This window comes from Eptatretus burgeri, chromosome 13 (assembly GCF_056783735.1).
Source record: "Eptatretus burgeri isolate ZD-2024b chromosome 13, Ebu_testis_v1, whole genome shotgun sequence".
Classification (NCBI taxonomy): domain Eukaryota; kingdom Metazoa; phylum Chordata; class Myxini; order Myxiniformes; family Myxinidae; genus Eptatretus; species Eptatretus burgeri.
The window spans coordinates 64191887-64214548 of NC_140973.1; the positions used below are offsets into that span (position 1 = coordinate 64191887).

The 22662-nt window shown below is 41.5% G+C and overlaps 1 protein-coding gene across 2 annotated transcripts in view; it reads left to right on the forward strand.

Moving 5' to 3' along the window:
- Nucleotides 1-21236, forward strand: part of LOC147014654 (SWI/SNF-related matrix-associated actin-dependent regulator of chromatin subfamily A member 5-like) — a 98356-nt gene extending 77120 nt beyond the window's left edge. For both annotated transcript variants that reach the window (XM_085852798.1, XM_085852797.1), the window contains exons 21-24: nt 10849-10967; nt 12259-12471; nt 18813-18914; nt 20376-21236. In XM_085852798.1, the coding sequence (XP_085708924.1) occupies nt 10849-10967; nt 12259-12471; nt 18813-18914; nt 20376-20438 (497 nt within the window). In that variant the 3' untranslated portion in view covers nt 20439-21236. The remainder of the gene's footprint in view (nt 1-10848; nt 10968-12258; nt 12472-18812; nt 18915-20375) is intronic.
- Nucleotides 21237-22662: the final 1426 nt, after the last annotated feature.

A 22662-nucleotide genomic window follows, 5' to 3' on the forward strand; every position in this document is an offset into this window, starting at 1 on the left:
ATGATGTAAGAGTAGGTGGGCTTAGCAAAAGTGGGCGGGGCTTAGGAAAATGGGCGTGGCTTATAAAAATACCTCATGGAAAGTGGGCGGGGCTTATAAAAATTTCGTGGAAAGTGGGCGGGGCTTAGCAAAAGTGAGCGGGGCTTATAAAAAATTCCGCGGGGAAAGTGGGCGGGGCTTAGAGGGAAGTGGGCGTGGCTTAACAAAAATAACCTGTGGCTCAGGAGGTGGTCAAACAAGAGCATTAAGAGAAGTTTATCATTTCGTAATGGCACAAAAGGGGTATCTTAAAAAATATAAAGATTCAAATGTTTTGTTTTTAAATATTTTAGATGGGGATTATTGTGCAAAGAAAATTAAACTATTGAAGGAATTTGAGAATGAACAAATGTTTATTGGTTCAATGAGTGAGCTAAACAATATGCATCGGTTATTTGATAAAGAGTGTCCCGAGGCTTAGACGTTTCAAATATTTCTTTAGAATCACCTTTAACAAATCTTTCTCTTATTGCATGGGTTATTTGAAAAAAAGTGTCCCCAGGTTAAAAGGGGAGACAAATAAATATACCTTGGGATAAAAAGGGGGTTTATTTTTAGGGAAAAAAAAATATGAATCGCTGAAAATCCCCCATTCATTTACATGGGGAAAAGTGAGCCAGAACCAGTATATTCACCCTACTATGGTATCCAGACATCACGATACACTTCACTGCATCATTGTCCAGAAGTGCTTGGCTTCTGTGCTGCCTGCGAGTGCTACTCTGTTTGATTTTGTTTCTGGTTTTCCTTATCTAATTAGCCTGTCCCCTGCGCAGCGGAAGACAAGATTTTGCAATCACTTCTGTGTGTCTGTGTCTGCAATTGAGCTTTTGTCATCAAATTTTCAATAAAGTTTTATTTTGAGAATATGGAGAAGTCGAATTAATAATTTTGTTCAAACGATTTTCATTATTATTATTGTTATTATTATTATTATTACATATTATTATTATCTTATCTGAAATTGTAATTCCAGATAAGGTATTGTCATCATGCACCGTCTGTCCGTCCATCTATCCGTCTCCTATTTCGACTTCTCCGGCCAAACTGCTGGGCCAATCTGGCTGAAATTTGGCAGCAACATTCCGCTCCTGACTGGTAATTGATTGCAAAGCTCGTTCTGGTCATGTGACTTTAAGTAGATCAAAATGGCCGACTTAGTACATTTCTTCAAAAATCTTCTCCAGATCTACCAGTTAAAAAAATGCTCCCAAATTTGGGTTCCAACATTAGGACATGGTAGGGATGTTAAATTGCAGAGGTCATGCCGATCACGTGACCATCTATGTGTTGAAATGGTGGACTTTGTAAAATTTGCGGAAAATTGCGTAAATTTCTTCAAAAATCTTCTTCTCCTGACTCACCTGTCAGAATGCTACCAAATTTGGGTTACAACATTGGGCCAGGGCCCAGATAAAGCTACAGGTCCAGTGGTCCTATTTTTATTGTTGTTCTTCGATCCTTTTTTGGCCTTTTTTTTTTCTCTCTCTCTCCTCCGGTTTTTTTTTTTTCCCCCTCTCAGCAACCACTTGTCCGATTGACAAATTTTCAGGGTGCGAGTGAACCCCCCTCCTCCCCATGGAGAATACTTCAATGATAATTGTGACATCATAGGTCATGTGGTGTCGCACCCATCTTGGATTAAATGACAGTGTTAAAACATATTTCTGAGACCGCTAATTGGAAATAATTGAAACTTGGCACATCTCGTTATACTCCCAATATGGAGTAATGGATTGTAAGGATGATGTCATCAGTGAAGTGATAGACCAGCCATAAATGTTTTAATTGAAATTCTTGTTTAATATTGAGTTTCAGTGTGTATATCCAGGCCATAACATTTTTGCCGTCAAATCTTCAACAAACCTTTATGATGAGATTGTGAAGAACACAAATGAATAAAATGTACAATTTTTTTTTTTAACTGTCGTTTTTCGTCAGGTTTAGTTAGAGGACAAAACTGACGCGGACGGGCTTTGCATTTTGAGATGCTTTCTCGTTGTATTTTAAATTGCTTTGGGGTGGTTTGATTTGTTGTTTCTGGTGGGAGGTTATTCCAGTCTCTTCTGGTATTAGGTATGTCACTATTAAGGTATTCCTTAGTGTGACACTGAAGAGGCACAAAGCAGTTGGCGTTTCCTCACTTGGAGTGGGCTGCTTGGTTGACCGATGCTGGGATATCAGCAGCAACTTCATGCTCTACTGCCTTGTAAAACAGTATCAGCCAACTTGGCTGTTGCCGATGTTGCAATGAAGGCCACTCCACGGAGTTCAACAATGATGTAACGCTGGAGGTTCTAGCACAGTCATTGGAGACGAACAGTGTTTCACGTCTTTGGACCATTTCCGTTTTTTTTATTATTGTTATTATCTTATTTGGAATTGGAATTCCAGATAAGGTATTGTCATCAGGTTCTATAGTCCCGAGACTGATTCTCTCCTCTACAAGATAGGCTTGGTGGGGATCCCAAACTGATGCTGTGTACTCAAGTTTGGGATGTACCGATGCCTTGTATGCAGTTATCTTAACTTTTGTGTTACATTTTGTTGGGTTTCTCCTTGCAAATCCCAGGATTTTGATTGCATCATTCACAACTTGGTTCACATGATGATCCCATGTCATGTTGCGTGACAGGTTAACACCAAGATAACAGCTCTGCTGAATGGATGTAAGGTTTACCCTCATGAAGTGTGTGAAATCCCTATAGTCCGGGAGCCAACCGATCAAAATTAAAAAAAAATTGCCCGGTCTGCTATAAAATTTTTGTGTTGATTTTCATAAAGAGACACCCTTTGAGTATATGAAAACCAATGTTGGCAATGGTGAAACTCTTGCGCAACAACACAGTCAACACTTTTGCGAGCCCCCTCTGATGACAAAATGTTGGCAAAAGCGAAGATGTAGGATGGGGGTATGGGTAATTCATATTGTCCTAAAATCATAACCACTAAACCTATATACACAAATGACCCCTCATATTAAAGAGGAGTTCATTTCCTATATCACAATTGGTGTAGATTTAACCTACCTACAATTGACAAGGTTATATGTCAAACAACAAAAGATTTATGCAACTCAGAAATGCTTGACTATCAATGGGGTCAAGAACAAGAACATACTTTTACATGCCATGGTTTTAAGGAAGATAAAATTAGAAATGGATTAACACAATATTGTGACATGAAACATCCTCTTCAGAGGAAGAGTCACTCTCTGAAACAACTCCACCACATGAACCTCTCTGACCAAGGCATATGCATGTCACTCAGCAAGGCACAGCAGCCTTTTTGCATGAACATCGTTTCAGACATTTGGATAATTTGCACATGCAAGACACAGTTTTGTCTATGTTTGGCTTGGCTGGCTTAGACATGAGAATTGGGACCAGTTTTCCATTGATAAGGGTTCTGCCAAATGTTGTGGCTGGGGAAGTGCTCGGTCACTGAGATGTGCACGTCTATACAGAAGCAATTGATACAATGCTCTTAAAACAAGGAAGTAAAACGCATCTTCTGTTGCTGGCAGTGACCTAAGGTCTAATTTTGAAGAGACAAACATATGCTGCCTGAGGGTATCCAAACAGCTGAACCCTTTTTGGCCATGCAGAGCAGTCCAGTATACTCTGGCCTCATCAATGACACATTCTGTTGCTGCCATTTCACTATCTCTTCCAAAATCAACAAGGTGGGGAAGGTTTCCTATCAGTCCCAGAGAAACCTGTGCCGCTCTTCTTTTCACAGGAACACAGGCATCATCCCAACTGACTGGAAGAGGGGCCTTGTTGTCCCTCTCTGGAAAGGGAAGGGTGATCGCCAAGACTGCAACAACTACCGAGGGGTGACGCTGCTCTCAGTGCCGGGCAAGGTCTTTGCTCGGATAATTCTTGATAGGGTTCGCCACCATCTGCTTGAGCACCAGCGTCCAGAACAGTCAGGCTTTACACCAAAGAGGTCAACGATTGACCGTATCCTTGCACTTCGTGTCCTCACCGAACGCAGACGAGAGTTTCGGCAGGGGCTGCTTGCAGCCTATGTTGATCTCTGTAAAGCGTTCGATTCAGTGAATCGGGATGTCCTCTGGAGAATTCTTGGTCTTCGTGGGGTGCCACCGAAACTGATCGATCTGATGTCTGAACTCTACTCTGGTACTGAGAGTGCTGTGGAGTGTGGTGGTACCATCTCTGACTTATTTCCAGTTGTTACTGGAGTTCGTCAGGGATGTGTACTTGCCCCCACACTTTTCAGCACTTGTATGGACTGGATTTTAGGGAGGATGTCGGAGAGATAAAGTTGCGGTGCATCGTTTGGCAATGTCAAGATCTCGGACCTTGATTTTGCAGATGATGCAGTCATCTTTGCGGAGACTTTAGACATCCTCTTGGGGGCCCTCGAGGTGCTGAATGAGGAGTCGGAGCCGTTGGGATTACGGATTTCTTGGGTCAAAACTAAGATCCAGGCTTTCGGTGACATCTTGGATGCTGCTGTCCTGTCTGTGTCTGTTTGTGGTGAGGATGTTGAGGTCGTGGATAGATTCACTTACCTTGGCAGTGATATTCATGTCTCCGCAGGTTGTGAGCCGGAGGTCAATAGACGTCTGGGTCGGGCCTGGGGAGTCATGGATTTACTGGATCATGGGGTGTGGCGCTGCCGGTACCTGTGCGGGAGGACGAAAGTCTGAGTCTTCAGGTCCTTGGTACTTCCAGTCTTGCTCTATGGGTGCGAGACTTGGACTTTGACCAAGGATCTGAGACGGAGACTTAATTCCTTTGGTACCAGGTCTCTTCGGAGAATCCTTGGCTATCGCTGGTCGGATTTTGTGTCCAACGAGCGGTTGCTGAGAGAGACTCAGATGAGATTTGTTACCTGCATAGTCCGTGAGCGTCAGCTGCGGCTGTATGGACATGTGGCTCGTTTTCCTGACGCTGATCCTGCTCACCAGATTCTCTCAGCGAGGGAGTCTCATGAGTGGAGGAGGCCAGTGGGCCGACCACGTGCCTCATGGTTGCAGCAGGTTGACCATCATCTCAAGGAGATGGGGATGGGCCTGGCATCTGCCTGGGGGATGGCCAGACGGAGGCCCCTGGAGTACCGGCGGAAAGTGGACGCAGCGACGCGCTGTTCTGGCACATGCTCCCATACCTGACCTGACCTCTTCTTTTCCCCTTCTGAATGAGTAGCTCACTGTGTCACATCCACACAACACATATGTGCACAGAAGTGTAGCTGCGACATCAAGAGGATTTTCTGGTACTTCTTGCTCAACACTTCTACCAGCTCATGAATAGGTAGGTATTGATTCTGCCGTTGTATCCAGAGTTCTTGCAATGTGTTCAAGCAGCAGAAGTGATATATACACAGCATAATTATGTCTGTATCTGTTGCATGCACAACAGCTCAATGGTGATCAGGATATTCCACACAATATGCAAGATGAGCAATAATCCTTGTGTCTGCCTCTTCATGTTCTTCACAAGGTAAGTCCAGAACTGAACTTGATGCTGATGTGATGGAAAGAGTGTGACCTTTGTTTTCCATCATACCACCAAGAATGATGGTCACTCCATCCGGAATAGCTGCAGGACTCTCACAAAGGGAAGTGCCAATGAAGTTCTGAAGATTTCCTTTATTTCTTGGATTCTTCATGAGTAAATTCCAGTCCGGAATTTCTAGACTCTTGGATGGTGAGAATTGTCTTGCCTGGTCTGTCTGGTTTCTCCTCTGCTGCTCATGACCCTTCAAAGTATGGCTATCATCAAAATCATACTGATCACCAATGATGTTGACACAGTTGCACATTTCAGGTTTGAACTGAAGGAGCTTGCGAAGATACAGCTGGGGAAGTTCACCAAATGTTTTTGCACCCATTTTTTGGTATTTATTTACAAATGCCATTGTGTCTACCAGATAAACTGTGTATAGGTCACTCTGTGGTAATGATGGCAGCTGTAAAACAACATCCTGCTCAGCTTCAGCAATTAGCACTGCCACGAAATCAGACTTGTTGCCTTTGCGCATTACAAACCCCTGTGCTAAGTGTGGATCAACCTCAAACAGGGATGATGGATAGTCTGTCCACTCATGGGAAAATGCAATCTGTCTTGTGACTGGGTCGGCATCTCGATAGAAACACAGCACACGTGTAGTTGCAGTCTCATCTTGATAGATCCTGATTAAACTCTGTTTCCTTGATGGGTTTGATTTCTTCTGTGAGGAGAAAGTTACCAGCTTCAGTGGTTCAATCTTAATAGAGACCACCTCTTCTGCTTTCATAATGGCTTCCATGCCCTTAGCTTGAGCATGGACCAAGTCTTTTGAAGCATCCTTCTCACCAGTTGCTCTATTGAGCAGATCCACTTGGTTGTTACACTGGAATGGGTTTATCATCTGCTGGCATATCACTTTCTTGATCTCCTCAACATGCATATGTTCTTCTGTTGCCTGCTTATGTGTTTCTCCATGATGAGTAGATTCCTGTTGGCCTAGATTAGCCATAGACTTTATGTTCTCTGATACAGCTGTGAGAAATGGTGCTGTCTTCACATATTTATCTCGAGCAGCTGGTGCCTGAGATATGCCTTTGAACAGAGATGTCTTCCCTTCATTGTTGTATGTCTGCTCCAGGGCCATGTCACTCCAAACACCATTGAATTTTCCTTTGGAAGAGTGAACTGTGAAGTACCCAACCTGGATCTAGCAAACCTTAACCGAACTGTGTTCAATAGAGTAAGAGGATTTTGGGGGTAGGGGTAATTTTGGTTGACAAAAATGTTAATTTTCTCTTTAAAAATTGATAGAACTCACTCAAATTTGCTGTTTTAATTAGCCATGGATACCATGTTCATATCACATTAAGAGAAATTAGTATTCTAATGCAGCATCTGCCTATGATAAGAAAAGTTCTAAAGGCCATCTTCAAAAAACGTTATTTTTAAGGCATTTTTCACAAAATTATGTACTTTTACGAGGTTTACTTCCACAAAGGCAATTTTTTTTGTCATTTTACAATGCACTGATTGAATTCTTACATTTAGTTCACATTTATTTTTCATGAATGTGATTTTTTAATTTTTTTAGAAATTTTATTGACAATTGCTGTTTTATCAAATTTTTCAAATCTTCCTCAAACAAAAACGTCCGCCAAAATTTTTCGCAAGAGCTTATGAATTGCCAACATTGGTTTTCATGAACTGCAAACATATATCTAAACATCCTGGGGGTGTAAAATTTTATAGCAGAGGCTGTAAGGTCCAACCCTAAAACAGCCTCGTACACAGGTTGGCTCCCGGACTACTAGGTTTTCTGCGTCTTGTTGCTTGCAGTGTGTGGCTCTGATGGGTTTAAAGTCATTTGCCATCTGTGAGACCAGTCCCTCAATGCGTCTCGATCTTTCTGCAGCTGTACTTGAACTTCCTTGTCCACAGATGGGGCGGTACAACAGGCAATCATTTGTAAAGAGCTTTATCTTGGTCCCTTGACTTGGTCCCTTGACTCATTCTCTTCCCGATGTCATTGATGTACATCCGAAACATAAAGGGGCTGAGAACGGTCCCCTGGGGGACACATGTTGTAACTTGTATTGGTTGGGATGTTTTTCCATCAACAACAACACGTTGACTTCTCTTGGTTCGCCAGGTATTGATCCATCGCAAGGTTTCACCTCTTAACCCATCGTGGTTGATTTTACGCAGGAGTTTTTGATGTGCCACAGTATCAAATGCTTTACTAAAATCTAGTCGAGTCATCCCTTAAATATCTTGGGTTTTGACCGATCGTGGGCAACCTATTTTGTTCGGATTTGGTTACTGCAGGACTTCATTTCGACCAATCGTAGTTTTTGAGCTGAGATGAGTCATTGTTTGCATCCATGTGTATGATTATCTTGCATTACGAGCCTTTTGTTGTGTCTCGCGCACAGTTAATAATGGTGCCCAAATGTAAAAGGATGGACAAAATTTGTTGTGCTAAAAGGTAGAGACAGGTTATGATGGTTTAAAAAAAAAATAGTCGTGGCCAAAAATATTGGCACCCTTGCACTTTTTTCAAATAACACTTTTCTCAAAAATAAGTTGAAATTGACAAAAGTATTTTGTCTCCACAATTCTTTATTTCACTGTTAATATGACACAACCTTTGTTTTTGGTTCAGAACTTAATACAGTCATGCGCCACTTAACGATGGGGTTACGTTCGAAGAAACGCGTCGTTAAGTGACGTCATCGTTGTGCGAACATCAATTTTTTTTTCGTTTGCATTTTCGAACATCGTACTTACACAAAACTACACACCTCGGCTATATGGTGTAGCCTATTGCTCCTCGGATACAAACCTGTACAGCATGTTACTGCACTGAATACTGTCAGCAATTGTAACACGCATCCAAGAGACGGAAGACATGTTAGTTTTACCTTTGTGCTGGTCATGACGGCCATCGGTGTTGTTAGCAGCAGCTTACAATCTCCACTCGCATAGATTATAGAAAGATGAATAAATAGCGTTTGGATTTTATAAATACGTAATCATTGTATCGATGTTATAATTTATAAATGAAGAAACGAGCACCTGTCAATTGTGAGATATATATATATATATATATATATATATATATATATATATATATATATATATATATTTTTTTTTCGGAACAGTGCGATTGTTTTAACGACATAAAAAGCTTCACTAAAATAAATTTGCGTTTTAATTTCGACTGTAACAACGATTTATTCGCGGAATTCTTCAATTCAAAGGTAATTTACTTGCTGGAAGGTGAACGTGCAAACATTGATTCAGTTTGCAAGCCGATTTCCTTGAATCCCGATTTAGCACGACCCTGCTTTTTTCGCGATGACATTTTATGGACCTCAACGATTGCATTATAACAGGGCCACACTGTCGTGTATTATGTACTGTACAGTGTACATAATTGCATGTGCTATTTTTATACGACTGGCAGCACTACGTCGGCTCCATCGCTCAGCGATAGGAATTTTTCAGCTATATATATATTTTTTTCAGAGCTGGCAGATCCGTCGTATATGCGATCCGTCGTTGCCCGGAACGTCGTTAAGCGGCGCATGACTGTATATCCTTTTAAATCAGAAAATAAAAAGAAATGGCATTGACACCCTGGATTTAATATTTGGTAGCACAAACTTTGGACAAAATATCTGCAGTCAAGTGCTTCCCTTGACATGAATGAGCTTCCTACACCTCTTGAGTGGCAGTTTGTCCCACTCTTCTTGTGCAAACGGCTTCAGTTCTCCCAGATTTGAAGTGTGCCTTCTCCCAACTGCTGTTTTCAGATCCCCCCACAGGTGTTCAATGGAATTTACATCTGGACTCATTGCTGACCACTTCAGCACAGTCCAGCGTTTTGGCTTGAACCATTCCTGGGTGATTTTTGAAGTGTGTTTGGGGCCATTGTCCTGCAAGACCCATGACCTTTGACGGCGACCCAGCTTTCTGACACTGGGTTGACCATTGTGCTCCAAAATGCCTTGGTAATCTCCTGATCTCATGATGTCATGTACACATTCAAGGCACCCAATGCCAGGAAGCACAGCAACCCCAAAACATCACTGAATCTCCTCCATGTTTGACTGTAGGGAAGGTGTTCTTTTCTTTTGAAGGCCTCATTTTGTTTTCTGTAAACAGAGATGATGTGCTTTACCAAAAAGCTCTAATTTGGTCTCATCTGTCCACAGGACATTCTCCCAGAAGGATTTTGAATTGTTCAGGTGTGTCTTGGCAAACTCCAGTCAGGCTTTCTTATGTATGTCTCTCAGCAGTGGGGTCCTCCTGGGTCTCCTACCATTGAACCCCCTTTCATTGAATTGGTGACGGATGGTGCAAGTTGAAACTGTCGAACCTTGTGTCTGAAGGTCAGCTTGAATCTGTTTGGCAGTTGATCAAGGTGCTTTCTATCCACCATTCGAACAATCTTTCGTTGCAATCTTCGATCAAGTCTTCTCTCGCGGCCACGTCCAGGGAGATTGAATACAGTACCATGGGCCTTAAACTTCCTGATAACATGATGCATGGTGGACACAAGAACATCAGTCTCTGGAGAAGGAGTTGTAGCTTTGAGATTGTCCATGCTTGGCTACAATCCTGTGTCTGACCTCAGACAATTCTCTGGTTTTCTTTCTTTTCTCCATGCTCATTGCGGTACACACAGTGAAACAAAACAGTAAAATGACTCCTTTTCTCTATTCAAACTGGTTGAATGATTTTTATATTGCAGGCACCTGCTACTCACCATAGGTGAGTTCAATTCTAAAGTAAAGGGGAGTCACCTGCTTGAAATCCAATTATTTCTAACAACTTCTAAAAGGTGCCAATAATATTGTCTGGGCCATTTTCGGATTTGTGTGTGGAATAAGCAAAGATTTAGTAATTTTCACCTTTTTTTTTTGTTTTGTTCCACTGCACCAAAGAAATGCATATATGGATACCAAAAGATTTTGAAATTTCAACAATTTTCTGGAAGAAATGGTGCATTATTTGAAAAACGTGCAAGGGTGCCAATATTTTTGGCCACGACTGTAAGTGAGATCGGTCTGTAGTTAGCAGGGAGTGATGGGTTTCATTTACTTGGGTGAAAATCGTTCTCTTTCCCACGTCTTTGTTTCTCAAGACCGTGCAGGGTGTAATGTGTTCTATGAACTCTCTTGTTGATGAAATGTTCTAATTGTCTTTCTCAGAGCTAAATGCTCGACCAACAACCCTATTACATTGACCTCTGTATTGAATATCTTTATCCACATTGCTGCTGTTGTTGTTTTTGGAGCTTCACTTTTATTTCTCACCACAGCGGTGTTCTGGGATCGCTGCAATGAGCTGCAGGATATCGAAAAGATCATGTCTCAGATCGAGCGCGGAGAGGCTCGGATCCAGCGTCGCATCGGCATCAAGAAAGCGTTGGATGTGAAGGTATGGCGTGCTCTCAACAAGAACTGTCAAAGGCAAAAAATCTTGGGTGGTGTAGTCTCATTTAAATCTTTCCTTCTTCCCTCAGCGCATTCTCAGAAAGAGATTTTAAAATCAGATTGTGTACTTTATTTCATGGTTTTGGTTGTTTGTTGCTGATTATGACCATGCCTATTATAGTCCCCTGGACTCTGTATAGAATTGATTGATGAATTTTGTGTGGACAGTGGCGTGAAAACGGGAAAGCAGGGGGGGGCGAAAAACACCTCAATGGATAGGTTATGAGCTGTAGTTGTGCACCTTTACACTGGTTTTTTGACAGACATGAAGATGCGAGGAAAAAACGGTATTTTTAATCGCGCTAATATATTATATTGCGAGACGCCAACCATGATGACGCTGCTAATAAATCCTTGTCTTTCATTACCCTCATAACCCATTCCTTATTATTGTTTAATACATGTTTAAACCTTTAGCCCCTTTTTATCTTGCCAAAACGAAGTTTTTGCAAGATATGTTAGTCAGCTTGTCTGTTTTTATTATTTTTTTTGTCTGTAATCACGTATAAAAAATTCTGCAGAGCACAGTTATCATTGGAAATTTTTGTAACTTCGCATATCAGAGGCCTATAGAGGTCCCTTTCAGTGCATAAAATTTTGAAGGTCAAAGGTCAAGGTCACTTTGTCGCAAATCAGGGGAGTTGACGAAACCCTTATTTTTTGAGTAATTTTGATTGGATCGTCTTCAAACTTCATGGGAATATATTTCATGGTCTGGCGCTCAGCTGATTAATTTTTGGTGACGATTGGCCTTGACCTTCATGGTTAGCGCCTGAGGTCAAACATATTTGACCCCAAGGTCAAATTTTCAAGTTTTAGGAACCATATCGTGTAGTACCTCAAATTGAACACCTCGATGAGTGCTTTCTAGATATGTCAAGCTTGAGACATTATGACGTCATTTGGTGACGTTATGAGGCAAACATATTTTTCATGGTTACTCTGTAGAATGATTCTCATCGGAATATCTCGTAGGCAGATATTCCTCAAGGAGTCGCTCCTGGTGGATAGCAGCTCTGTTCACCTCAGTGTGACCTTAAAGAAGTCACACGTGGTCACCTTTTGGCAAGATACGGGTCACCCTGCGGGTGACATTGGTTTATTTCTGTGTTCCCATAATGACCTTTAACAACAAGAACGATAGCTTCATGGTCCTAGGGGACTCATATGTTAAAAAGAACATACCCTTATATTTGGTCACATATGTCCTCACAAGACTCTGGCCCTGTCACCAGATTGCTCGCTACAAGGCACCCTTCCACCAACTGCGCATCGCCTACGGTACCAACAAAGGGAAGAACTACACTGAAGAAGAGGATCGTTTCCTCATCTGCATGCTTCACAAGATGGGTTTCGACCGGGAGAGCGTCTATGACGAGCTGCGGCAGTGCGTTCGCAACGCTCCGCAATTCAAGTTTGACTGGTTTCTCAAATCCCGCACTGCCATGGTACGTTTTCTTCCTTCCTGGATCTTGGAATGCGTGAAAACGTGCAACCCTGTTTGTCTTGAGTTTTTCATTTGATTGTTCATTCAGTCATTCTTTCAAAAAAAAGCATTTATATTACAGGTCTCCTGAAAAAGCTTAACTATTCAAGTGAGGACTACATGGTGGATAGATGATTAGGTATGGAGTTGGTGGAAGTAAAGAAAGTATTGATTTGGTAGGGAATTGCAGAGACTCGTTTTTAATCTCCACCTGTCATGCAGAAACATTATCTTTCACGTCATCACGCACAACCTGGAGTCATTATTGAAAACGGGAGGGAGTAATGATGACGTAAGCCCGTTCTGTGACTTGAGCTGAACATCATGGCGTCACCGCCACAAGCTTCTCGCAGCGCTATTACAGCGATGCCAAATGCAATTTCACCTAATAAATGCAAACTAATTTTTATCTCTGGTTTGTTATCCTAGTTGTCTTTATTGGTTTCTCGTCAACAAAATATATCGGTAAATGAAAATTGTTTTTCCTTTTCTTTTGCGTAAAAGATGCAAACACGACAGGTTAACAGTTCTTCTTCTTCATTTTGGTTTCGGTATCGGTCAAACTAATTTAAACTTGGACTACATTGTTTTTGTGAGTGTTACAACAAAATTAACTTCATTATTGTGTTACTGTCTGTATTATTAGGTCAACAATAATATTATAACATCACTTACAACTAAAACCATCATTATACCATTGGCATATGGCTTTGCTTTGAGAGAAACATGACGGTTTATGAGAAACTAAGTGTAATTCTCACATCGGAAATAATGGAAACTGTTCTTCCGAATAACGATGGGTTATAAAGGTACGTAACCCCTACGTTACGGGGAGGATACCTGTCCTCCTTATTCTGCTTCTTCCTTCTCTTTATTATTCCCCGCCACGTGGTGGAAGGGGGATATTGTTGTCACCCAGGTCGTCTGGCTGGCCGTCTGTCCGGGTGTCAACATTTATAGCTGTGAGTGCGATAACTCATAAACTGTTCGCCATATCGATTTGAAATTTGGGTCACATGTACCACCTGAAAAGGAAGAACCCTATTGATTTTGGGCGTGGCCGGATCCAAGATGGCCGACTGGGGTGGCCATCTTGAAAAATAATTTTTTTGTAATAAATGGAAAACCGCTTATCTGATTTCAATTATTTTTAGTTACTTCGTTCCTCACCCCTGGGGAACTTTTTCGAGATGATGACCAAATGGTGTCTTGTTTCCAATTCACCTCCCTCATTATCTGGAATATGTATGACCTTTTTCATTCAATGGCGGGGGATTCCCCATCTCTGATGGTATATTTTTTTATTTTTTTATTTTCCCAGGCACACGATCAACAACGCCCCTCGGCAAAAATTGGCGATCCCAATGGCACGTGAGAGCGCTCGCGCTCCTTACCCCTTTGAACCCAGCGGCCAATTTGCCAGCCTCTATTCAAACGTCCATATACCCTCACAGCCGTTTTACAGGCCGCTATTCAAATCTCCATAGACCCGAGCGGCCGGATTTTTCTCCAGGGAGCCCAGGGTGGGGGAGCCGAAAGTCCAAGGAGCTCAGGGTTCAAAGGATTAACGCTCCTTGGACCATGCTGTATTTTTCAGTTATTTAGTTTTCACCGGTTCTTCGTTTGTTTCTAGGCTTTGCCTATTTCATATTAAAGTTAATTCAGCTCCTTTGATCAAGAGGTTTACAAGCATATAAAGTGGCTTGACCCAGCCAACTGGTGTGATGTCCAGTCCGATTTCCAATCACTTTAATTTCTGGCCTCTCGCTTTGAAGTTGCACTTGGCCACTGTGACTTCGATAAGTCCAAACTGAAAAGGGAGTAGAAAGACCTGAAGAACACAGTGAACCACTACTTTAGCAAAGTGAAAGCCAAGTCTGTGGAAAAATGAACGCGAGTTTTGAAATGTGTTTGTTGGCAGAAATACATATGTGTATAGATGTCAGCAATAGCATTGTGGAGGGGGGGGATTTAGTCATCTCACTCACATGTTGTCAGACAGGAAGTTAAATCTCATACATGGCATCACGGAGAATCTTCTTCTTATTAGTGTCAATAATTTGGTCGGGACAGAAAAAGTGAAGAAGTGATGAAATCTGCTTTTGACAACTACATGGAGCTACTGTATGGTGGAAGGTCAAACTGAACGTCACTGATTACCCATTAAGCAGCCATGGAGTCCCAGTAAAACGGCAAAAATCAGACACAGTGACTTTGAAAAATCAAGCAGCAGCAGTGACACGATTGTTGGCATTAGCAGTGATGACAGTTGTTCTGGAAGTGGAAGTGGCTATGATCGGAATGATTCGGACACATCAGATATGGAGGACAACGCCAAATGATGCCGACATGGAAGTGTTTTCGGATCTTGTTGGCAGTTCTGAGAATGAGGACATTACATCGGTTGTACGTTTTGTGTTGAACCCAGGCTGGGATGACAACATTATGAATATTTTCTTGTTGGAGGTACTGTTCGCCCTGCTATTTGCCAGGGATACGTTCCTGAAAAATTCTGCAAATTTCGAATCCGCGAATGTCGGGGCATTGTTTCAATGGAAAAAGGGGGGATAGTTTCCCAGTGGTTCGTAATTCATTAGGAAAAATCAGAAATTTACTTGAGCAAATGCAATCACTCTCGCAAGTAAAGAAAATAAACCGAGGTGAGCGATATTTATGGAAGCGATCACTCTCTCAAACCAAATCCAGGAGAGCGATTTACAGCTCTCACAGATTTTACAAACCCGAGTCTGGAATCGGTGGAATTAAATAAAGTATTGATGAGGTAGGGAATCTGTGGAACGAAAAAGTACAGTACTGTACTGTTAAAGATGACAGATTGATAACAAAAACATTTCTCATCCAGAATCATGTCCGAAGCAATGCCATGGTGCTTTTCGCACCTTATTCATTATATAGAGTTGACTGATCACATGTCTGGCTCATTGCATTTGACGTTTGTGGTTAAAGTACATGTTTTTGCTTTCAATAGCCTATTTGTGAGTTACTCCTTGGTCATTTGGTTGAAGGAGCAAATCGTGGTGCAATATATGGTTCTGAGTAGTTATACCATGGAATCCACACAAAAAAAATGCATGAATCCAGTTTATGTATAAAAAAAAATCCATCTTTTCACAAGTGTAAATAATTCAGCAAAACAATATTATTATATTAATACACTAAGTCATATTTTGTAGACGTATCTCCTCCGAAACTGCCAGACGGATTGTCGCCACTTTCGGCATGCGGGTGCTCTGTAGTCTAATGTACAGCATTGGCTATGTGAGATCGTGCCAGACGGACAGGTTTGGGAATTTTTGGCGATTTTCTAATTTTTACATTCGTTTGCATGGCGACGTGTGACGTCACTGCTGAGAGACGTGATGACGTCATGACATCGTCGGTCATTTGCTGACTTCATTACATCTGTCGTCGACAGACCGTCACCGCTGAGAGGCGTAATGCCACTCCGAGAAAACAGCGTCTGCAATGTAAAACCCTCTTCTGCACATGCTGACTACCTCAGAAGGTGCATTTGACACAAAAAATGTAACAAGAATCATTGTATATAAAGAAATTCTATAAATCACATTGTAAACACTGGATATATTGATGTCCTAACGAACCCTCACTTTAGAAACTTCGCGTGGAGCAGGGGTTTGGCTAGTATTTATTTTGTTCAGGGTCCCACGGAATGCAGAATTTGTGCAAAGGCAAAGACAATTATTCTCTAAAACGAGTTAAACTTGCTTTAGATACAACAGCGAATCAACAGATACCAGCTGAGTCTGAAAAAGTAATTCGGTCTAACCCTGTATCATTACCCCATGCATGTGAAGCAAAAAGTGGAGTTAAGCATTTGGTTTTCGTGTCTATCTTTCTGTCTGGCTGATGAGTTTATGAACGAGGAACAACTTATTTCAGTTGAATGTTATATCTTGCAAATTAATCGGAACATGAATAGGAAGACAAGTTTGCCGTTTTTGTCCTGAACCATACATTGGCTCTGAATTTGTCCCAACAGCACGTGCGCAGAGAGGAGTGAGATATTTTTTGAATCTGCCTGTTTAGAAGTTAAACAAAATTAAAAATCATTCTGAACAGGAAACTTACTGTTTATAAGGACGGTATAAAGGACACAAACAACATGCACGAATCACTAATGTAACATGTTAGACAGGGTGATGTAATAGAGACTGGGTAAAACGGTGGTAAAACCTGGAATTAGTTTATTTTTACACCTTTAAACCTCTTTAAACCTTTATTAGGTCATCTCTACCGAGATGACCTAAGAAAGCCGGACCAAATGTCCGTCCGTCCGTACGTACGTCCGTCAACAATTTTTCTTTCCCATCTTGATGAAACTTAGTATGTGGGTAGAGGTCGATGAGTGTTGCACAACGATATAACTTTTGTCCGGGTTCAAGGTCAGGGACGAGGTCACGAGGTCACGTAAGTTATAAAAAAAAAAATCGCCATTTTCAAAACCTATCTCGTCTGCCATTCTACAAGATATTCGGCAACTGTTTATTGATTATGATAGTAAAAAATATTATCTTGTATCTAACTGGACAGATTTTTGAATTTCCGTCCCGTTTGGCCGCCACGTAACCTGGAAGATGGTCAAAAACACCTCCCGGTACAAAGAAAACTTTTTACTTCCGATCTTGATGAAATTTGGTATGTGGGTAGAGGTCGATGAGTGATACCAAACGACAAATTTTTTCCCGGATTCGAGGTCAGGGTCAAGGTCACGAGGTCACGAAAGTTGTGGAAGTCGCCATTTTCAAAACCTATCTAGTCTGTCATTTTAGGAGATATCTGGCAATGGTTCATCGATTATGATAGTAAAAACATTATAGAGATGACCGTCACCCCCACACGGGGGTAATTTTTTTAAATTGAATTATATACTTGAACACTGCAGAACACAAATCGCCTTCATAATACTTCAAAGAACCATGTTATATATCGATAGTGAGGGCATGGCATGTGAGAGGGTGTAGTATCAGGGTGAAGAAGAGGCCACCATGTGTCTATGTACGATGCCGATTGACGCTGTGTTCGATGGTGATTAATAAAACCTACATCTCCGAAACGGACTCAACATTGTCTTATTACAGCATATAAGGGTGATGTACAAGACTGCTTGAGTAACGCTAAACTTTCGGATTTTTTTTTAATGATCTTTGAAATATTTATTTCATTAAAATTGAAGTACACGAGGACCTCGACATTCTTGAGGGATACGTTCCGGGAAAACCCCGCGAATGTTGAAACCGCGAATGTGGGGGGGCATTGTTTCAATGGGAAATGGGAGGATAGGTTCCGGGGATCTCAACCTGCGAATGTCGGGAAAAATCTCGTGAAATTGAAGGAAAATTCTGTGGAAATAGAGGAAAATCTGCGAGTGTTTTGTTGTTGTTACAAAGGGGACAAGGGGGATAATGTTATTGGTTCGCAGCAGTTCCTGGTTCACGGAAAAGGCCGCAAATGGTGATTTACACTGAGATGCGCTCAGTGTTTCCATTCTTTAACTCACAGGACATGACATCTTTCCTATCTCTAGGTAGATTATGCTGAGCGTTTTTAAAATGTAACGGCTCAGATGGTGCTGTTTGTAGCAAGATGGTGATTTACACTAAGATGTGCTGAATGTCTCCATTGTGTAATGTCCGTGTGTGGTGATCTGGTAATTACTGGAAACATCAATGGATGCTGTTTGTGTTTTCATTCTGTAAGTAACTCACAGGGGATGGCGTCATGGGGAATGACATGTTGCACTGTTGAGACATCCCACAAAACTATGTTTATGCCACGAAGCCACAACACAGTACCGTATGTTTAAAGTGCACATGATGAGACATCCCACAAAACTCTTTATCCCACAAAGCTACAATACTGTACACATACAGGAAGCAGGTCATCCTCGCAGCTCGTGGAAGATGTTTTTTGCGTACAGTACGTACATCCAGCTGCTTTGTGCTTGGCTCCTGGAAGATATGTTTTAGAACTGCGTTATGCTCACAGCTCGTGGAAAAAAAAAATCGCTACGAGAACCGTGAATACGTGGGCAATTTCCCATGAATGTAGGAGCATGTCCCAAATTATCAACCATGAATACGTGGAACCCGCGAATGTTGGGGTCCGGGTGTATATACCTTAACACAGCATGGGTGTATCATGTTCTTTGAACTCTCGTTTGCTATGGACTCAGGTAGGTTGGGGGTGGGGTGGAGTTCTTGTGCAGTTTTACTTTGTAAGTGTGTCACTTTGTAACATGGTGATGGATATGTACATTTTCAGGAGTTGCAGAGACGCTGCAACACATTGATATCTCTCATCGAGAAGGAGAACCTGGAGCTGGAAGAGAAAGAGAAAGCTGAAAGGAAGAAGCGCGGACCCAAAGTAGGATTAATTTTAAAATATTTACCTGCTACTAGTGGGCCTGTTGGTCCATTGGACCAGATTTTCATTGGTCTTCATGGCCTTGTAGCATACCTGCCTGCTGTACTGCTTGAGCATTAGCTTACCTTGCACTAAACCCAGATGTGCTTGGGCCAGGATGGGGATTATACGTTCATTATTATTATTACTAGTACGGGCCCGTAGGTGAGTGCCAGTATGTGCAGCCTCTCTCTCTCTCTCAAACCTCGAAAAGGCACATCCGCGGGTCCCCATCAATATTCCTGGCAAGTTTCAATCGTGCAAAAGAAATAATAATAAATAAATATTAATTGTGATGTCATTCGTGACATCATAGAACCATGTCCTGTCATTGGTCGACAGATAAATGGCCGTAACTTAGGAACCGCTCGTCCGATTAATATCAAACCTTGAAAAGGCACATCCGCGGGGCCCCGGCAATATTCCTGTCAAGTTTCAATCAGATCGGACCGTCAATCGTGCAAAAATAAATAAATAAACATTAATTGTGACGTCATTCGTGATGTCATAGCACCGTGTCTTGTCATTGGTCGACATAAATAGCCGTAACTTGGGAACCGCTCGTCCGATCGATATCAAACCTCGAAAAGGCACATCCGCGGGTCCCCGACAATATTCCTGGCAAGTTTCAATGAGATCGGACCGGCGGTCGTCGAGAAACTGCGGTCGCAGACAGACAGACAAACAGACAGACACACACACAGAGATTGCTGGAATTATAGATAGATTACCAAATTATAGTTATTATTATTATTATTGTTAATATTATTAGTACAGTATTAATTATTGTGTTGTGTTGGTTATTTTTATAGAAGTGTCTGTACTTTCTCACCTTTTTATACCTCTGCAGCCGAAGGAGCTGGAGGCTTTATGTTTTTGCATTGTGCGTGCGTGCATCGCAGATTTTTGTAACCGCAATAACTTGTGAACTACTTCAGGGATTCCAACTAAACTTGGTCAAAGTATGAACTGCAGTACAAAGATGAATCTATTCGATTTTTGGGGTCAAAGATCAATGGTCATGTCACCTTTAATTGAAAGTATTAGTCACCACAACATCTTGTGAACCACAAAAGGGATTTCAACCAAACTTGGCAAAAGTATGGACTGTGATACAAAGATGATCTGATTCAATTTTGGGTTCAACAGGTCAAAGGTCATGTGCCCTTTGAAAATAGTTTTGCATATTATAAGTCCAGTTCGAAGCATCTGATGTTTTCTCTTCCACTTACGTTTCTCTTCTCTCTCACAGTGTTTCATCTGACCTTTAATTGAGATCAAACGTAACAGGGGGTCGATCTTTAACACGGGCGGATGCATATCCAGACGCATTTGCATCAAATTCTATTTTCTAATTTTGTTGTTGCTCATTGTTTATCAGAATCAAGCCAAAAATGTTTTGTTTTGTTCATGTGATTACAGGCACAGAAGCGAAAGTTGGAGAGCTCGGATGGCCGGCCGAAAAAGAAGAAACTGAAGCTGTGAAGTCTCCCTTTGAGCTCCTGCTTCTACCCGTCACGCTCCTGTATCTTAACCCTTGCGTTTTACAAATACCACTTCTTTCCTTCTCACATTTGTATTGATCTGCAGATCGCTGACGTAGTCATCACTGTTCCTACTCCTCGCTAAATAAATAAATTAATCAATGCGCAGAGGGTCCATCTTGTCCAAGTACACTTGCAATGCAGTGACTCAGGACTTGCAGGAATCTTTTTCCTTCCCAGTCTAATTATTTTAACTCGAATTCCATTAAGGCACTTGAACCTTTTGCTCTTTTTGACCTTCGTGCCGATGAGCAGAGTGTTTCGGCACATTTCAGCAGTGCTGCCGGACTCTTGGCTGGTAGGTTAGCTGCACCTGTGATGTTAATTTTGACCGCCAGGCTGTTGCTGCCTGCTTATGAAATGGTGCATTTTTGACCAAAGTGGTTACTTGACATTTTCCAGATGTTAAAACAATAGGGATTTTTGCAGTAAGGGGAATGTTACCCTCCCTGGCAGGGAAATAAAAAACCGCTCTCGTTTGTAATGGGTTGAATAATAGATAAAAGCTTTTCTTTGTCGGTTTTATTTTTTTGTAAAAGAGGCCTTTGACCTTTGACTGAACTTTCCGAAATGCAGTCTTTCAATGGGACCAACTTTTTTATTGTAAAGTTGATTACATCGTCCTCGTATTGTTCTTCAAATGTTTTGTTGCATTATATTTCAAATCTTATGGCTTTCCTTTTCCTCTCCCCTTAAATGTTGTTTATTTCTTTTTAACAATAAAATTACTTTTGGAGTACTTGCGTTTCCACATGGGTCACTTACTTTTTTGGGGGGGTTTCCAGGACAGGTAGTCGTATTTGTGCTACAGTGATGGACGCACTTGTGGAATGATTTTTTAATACCAGGAGGGGATTATTTGTAAAGTACCGGTAGATCAAATATGTGCTGTCGGTGTTTTGGTGTATGTCAGACAGACTAATTTTGTTCGCCTTTTCTGCTGGTCGGACAGCAAAAAGGTAGGAACACTTGCTTTTGAGGTATCCATCTTGCGTTCAAATCTTGACCCAACTATAAACTACCACCCTGGTGTTTCGCGTGTAGGACGAGGCATTAAAGTGCGGTGCACCGGTCCATGTGAAAGACGTTAATCCGGACAAGCCATCTATGAAAATTGGTTATTGGCCGACGCTGGTCGTGCAATGTCCTTCATAAATAGTTGGCGGGTCATCACCTGCACCTTGAACAAATTACAAATTTCTGCCAAAATCACCCTCAGTCGAACGTCAGGCCTGGTTGTGAAAGACTTGGGTCAAAAACTTTCCCTGGCAGACCCCACAGAAATGTGGGAATAATTGTGGCCAATTAAAATAATAGTAATAAATAAAGAAGAAGAGGAGAATTGTTGAAACTTTTGATCATTTTCACCCTTACCAGAGGAGAGGGTCTGTTTGTCTGTCCACGCACAACTTGAGTACAGTGTTTCTCTGCAACCGCTTGTCGGATTGACACGATTTTCACAACAGGAGTGACTAATGTAGAATGTTTTTATGATAAAGTCATGGGTCACATGGTGTGACAGCCATGTTGGAAAAAAGGAAAACCTTTCGATCTGCATCTTCGAAACTGCATCAAGGAAAAAATTGAAGCTTGGCACATGACAAGTACTCCTCATGGGGAATGCGGATTTTTTTTAATGATGTCATAGGTGCTTTCTTATGATGTCATTGCATAAGTAGAATGCTACATCTGATTAGTATGAAAATTTGAGGATCTTGGGATAAATTGTTCAACAGAAAAAAAAAAAGATGACGTCATCAGTCACGTGGTTTGGCAGCCCTTTTCATTTTTAACCTTCAAAAATCTTATTCTCTGAAATGGCTAAATAGAGGCACAAAACTTTACAGCTATGACCTATCCATGAGGAACAAAACATTCCCACCTATGATGTCACAGGTCACATTGTTTTGCAGCCATATTGGATTTACCGTAAAATCTTTAAAAAAAACCTCCTCCAGAATGGCTGGATAGATCAAGGGGAAACTTCACACAAATGTTCCCCAAGGATTGGGGATACCAGGGTATTCACAAATAATTAATAGGTCACATGGTTTTGCAGCCATATTGGATTGAATGAAAATCTTTAAAAAAATTATTTCTCTTGAACCGCTTCATCAATCGATGGGAAAGTTCAAAATTATCTCGTAGTGATGGGGAATATACAT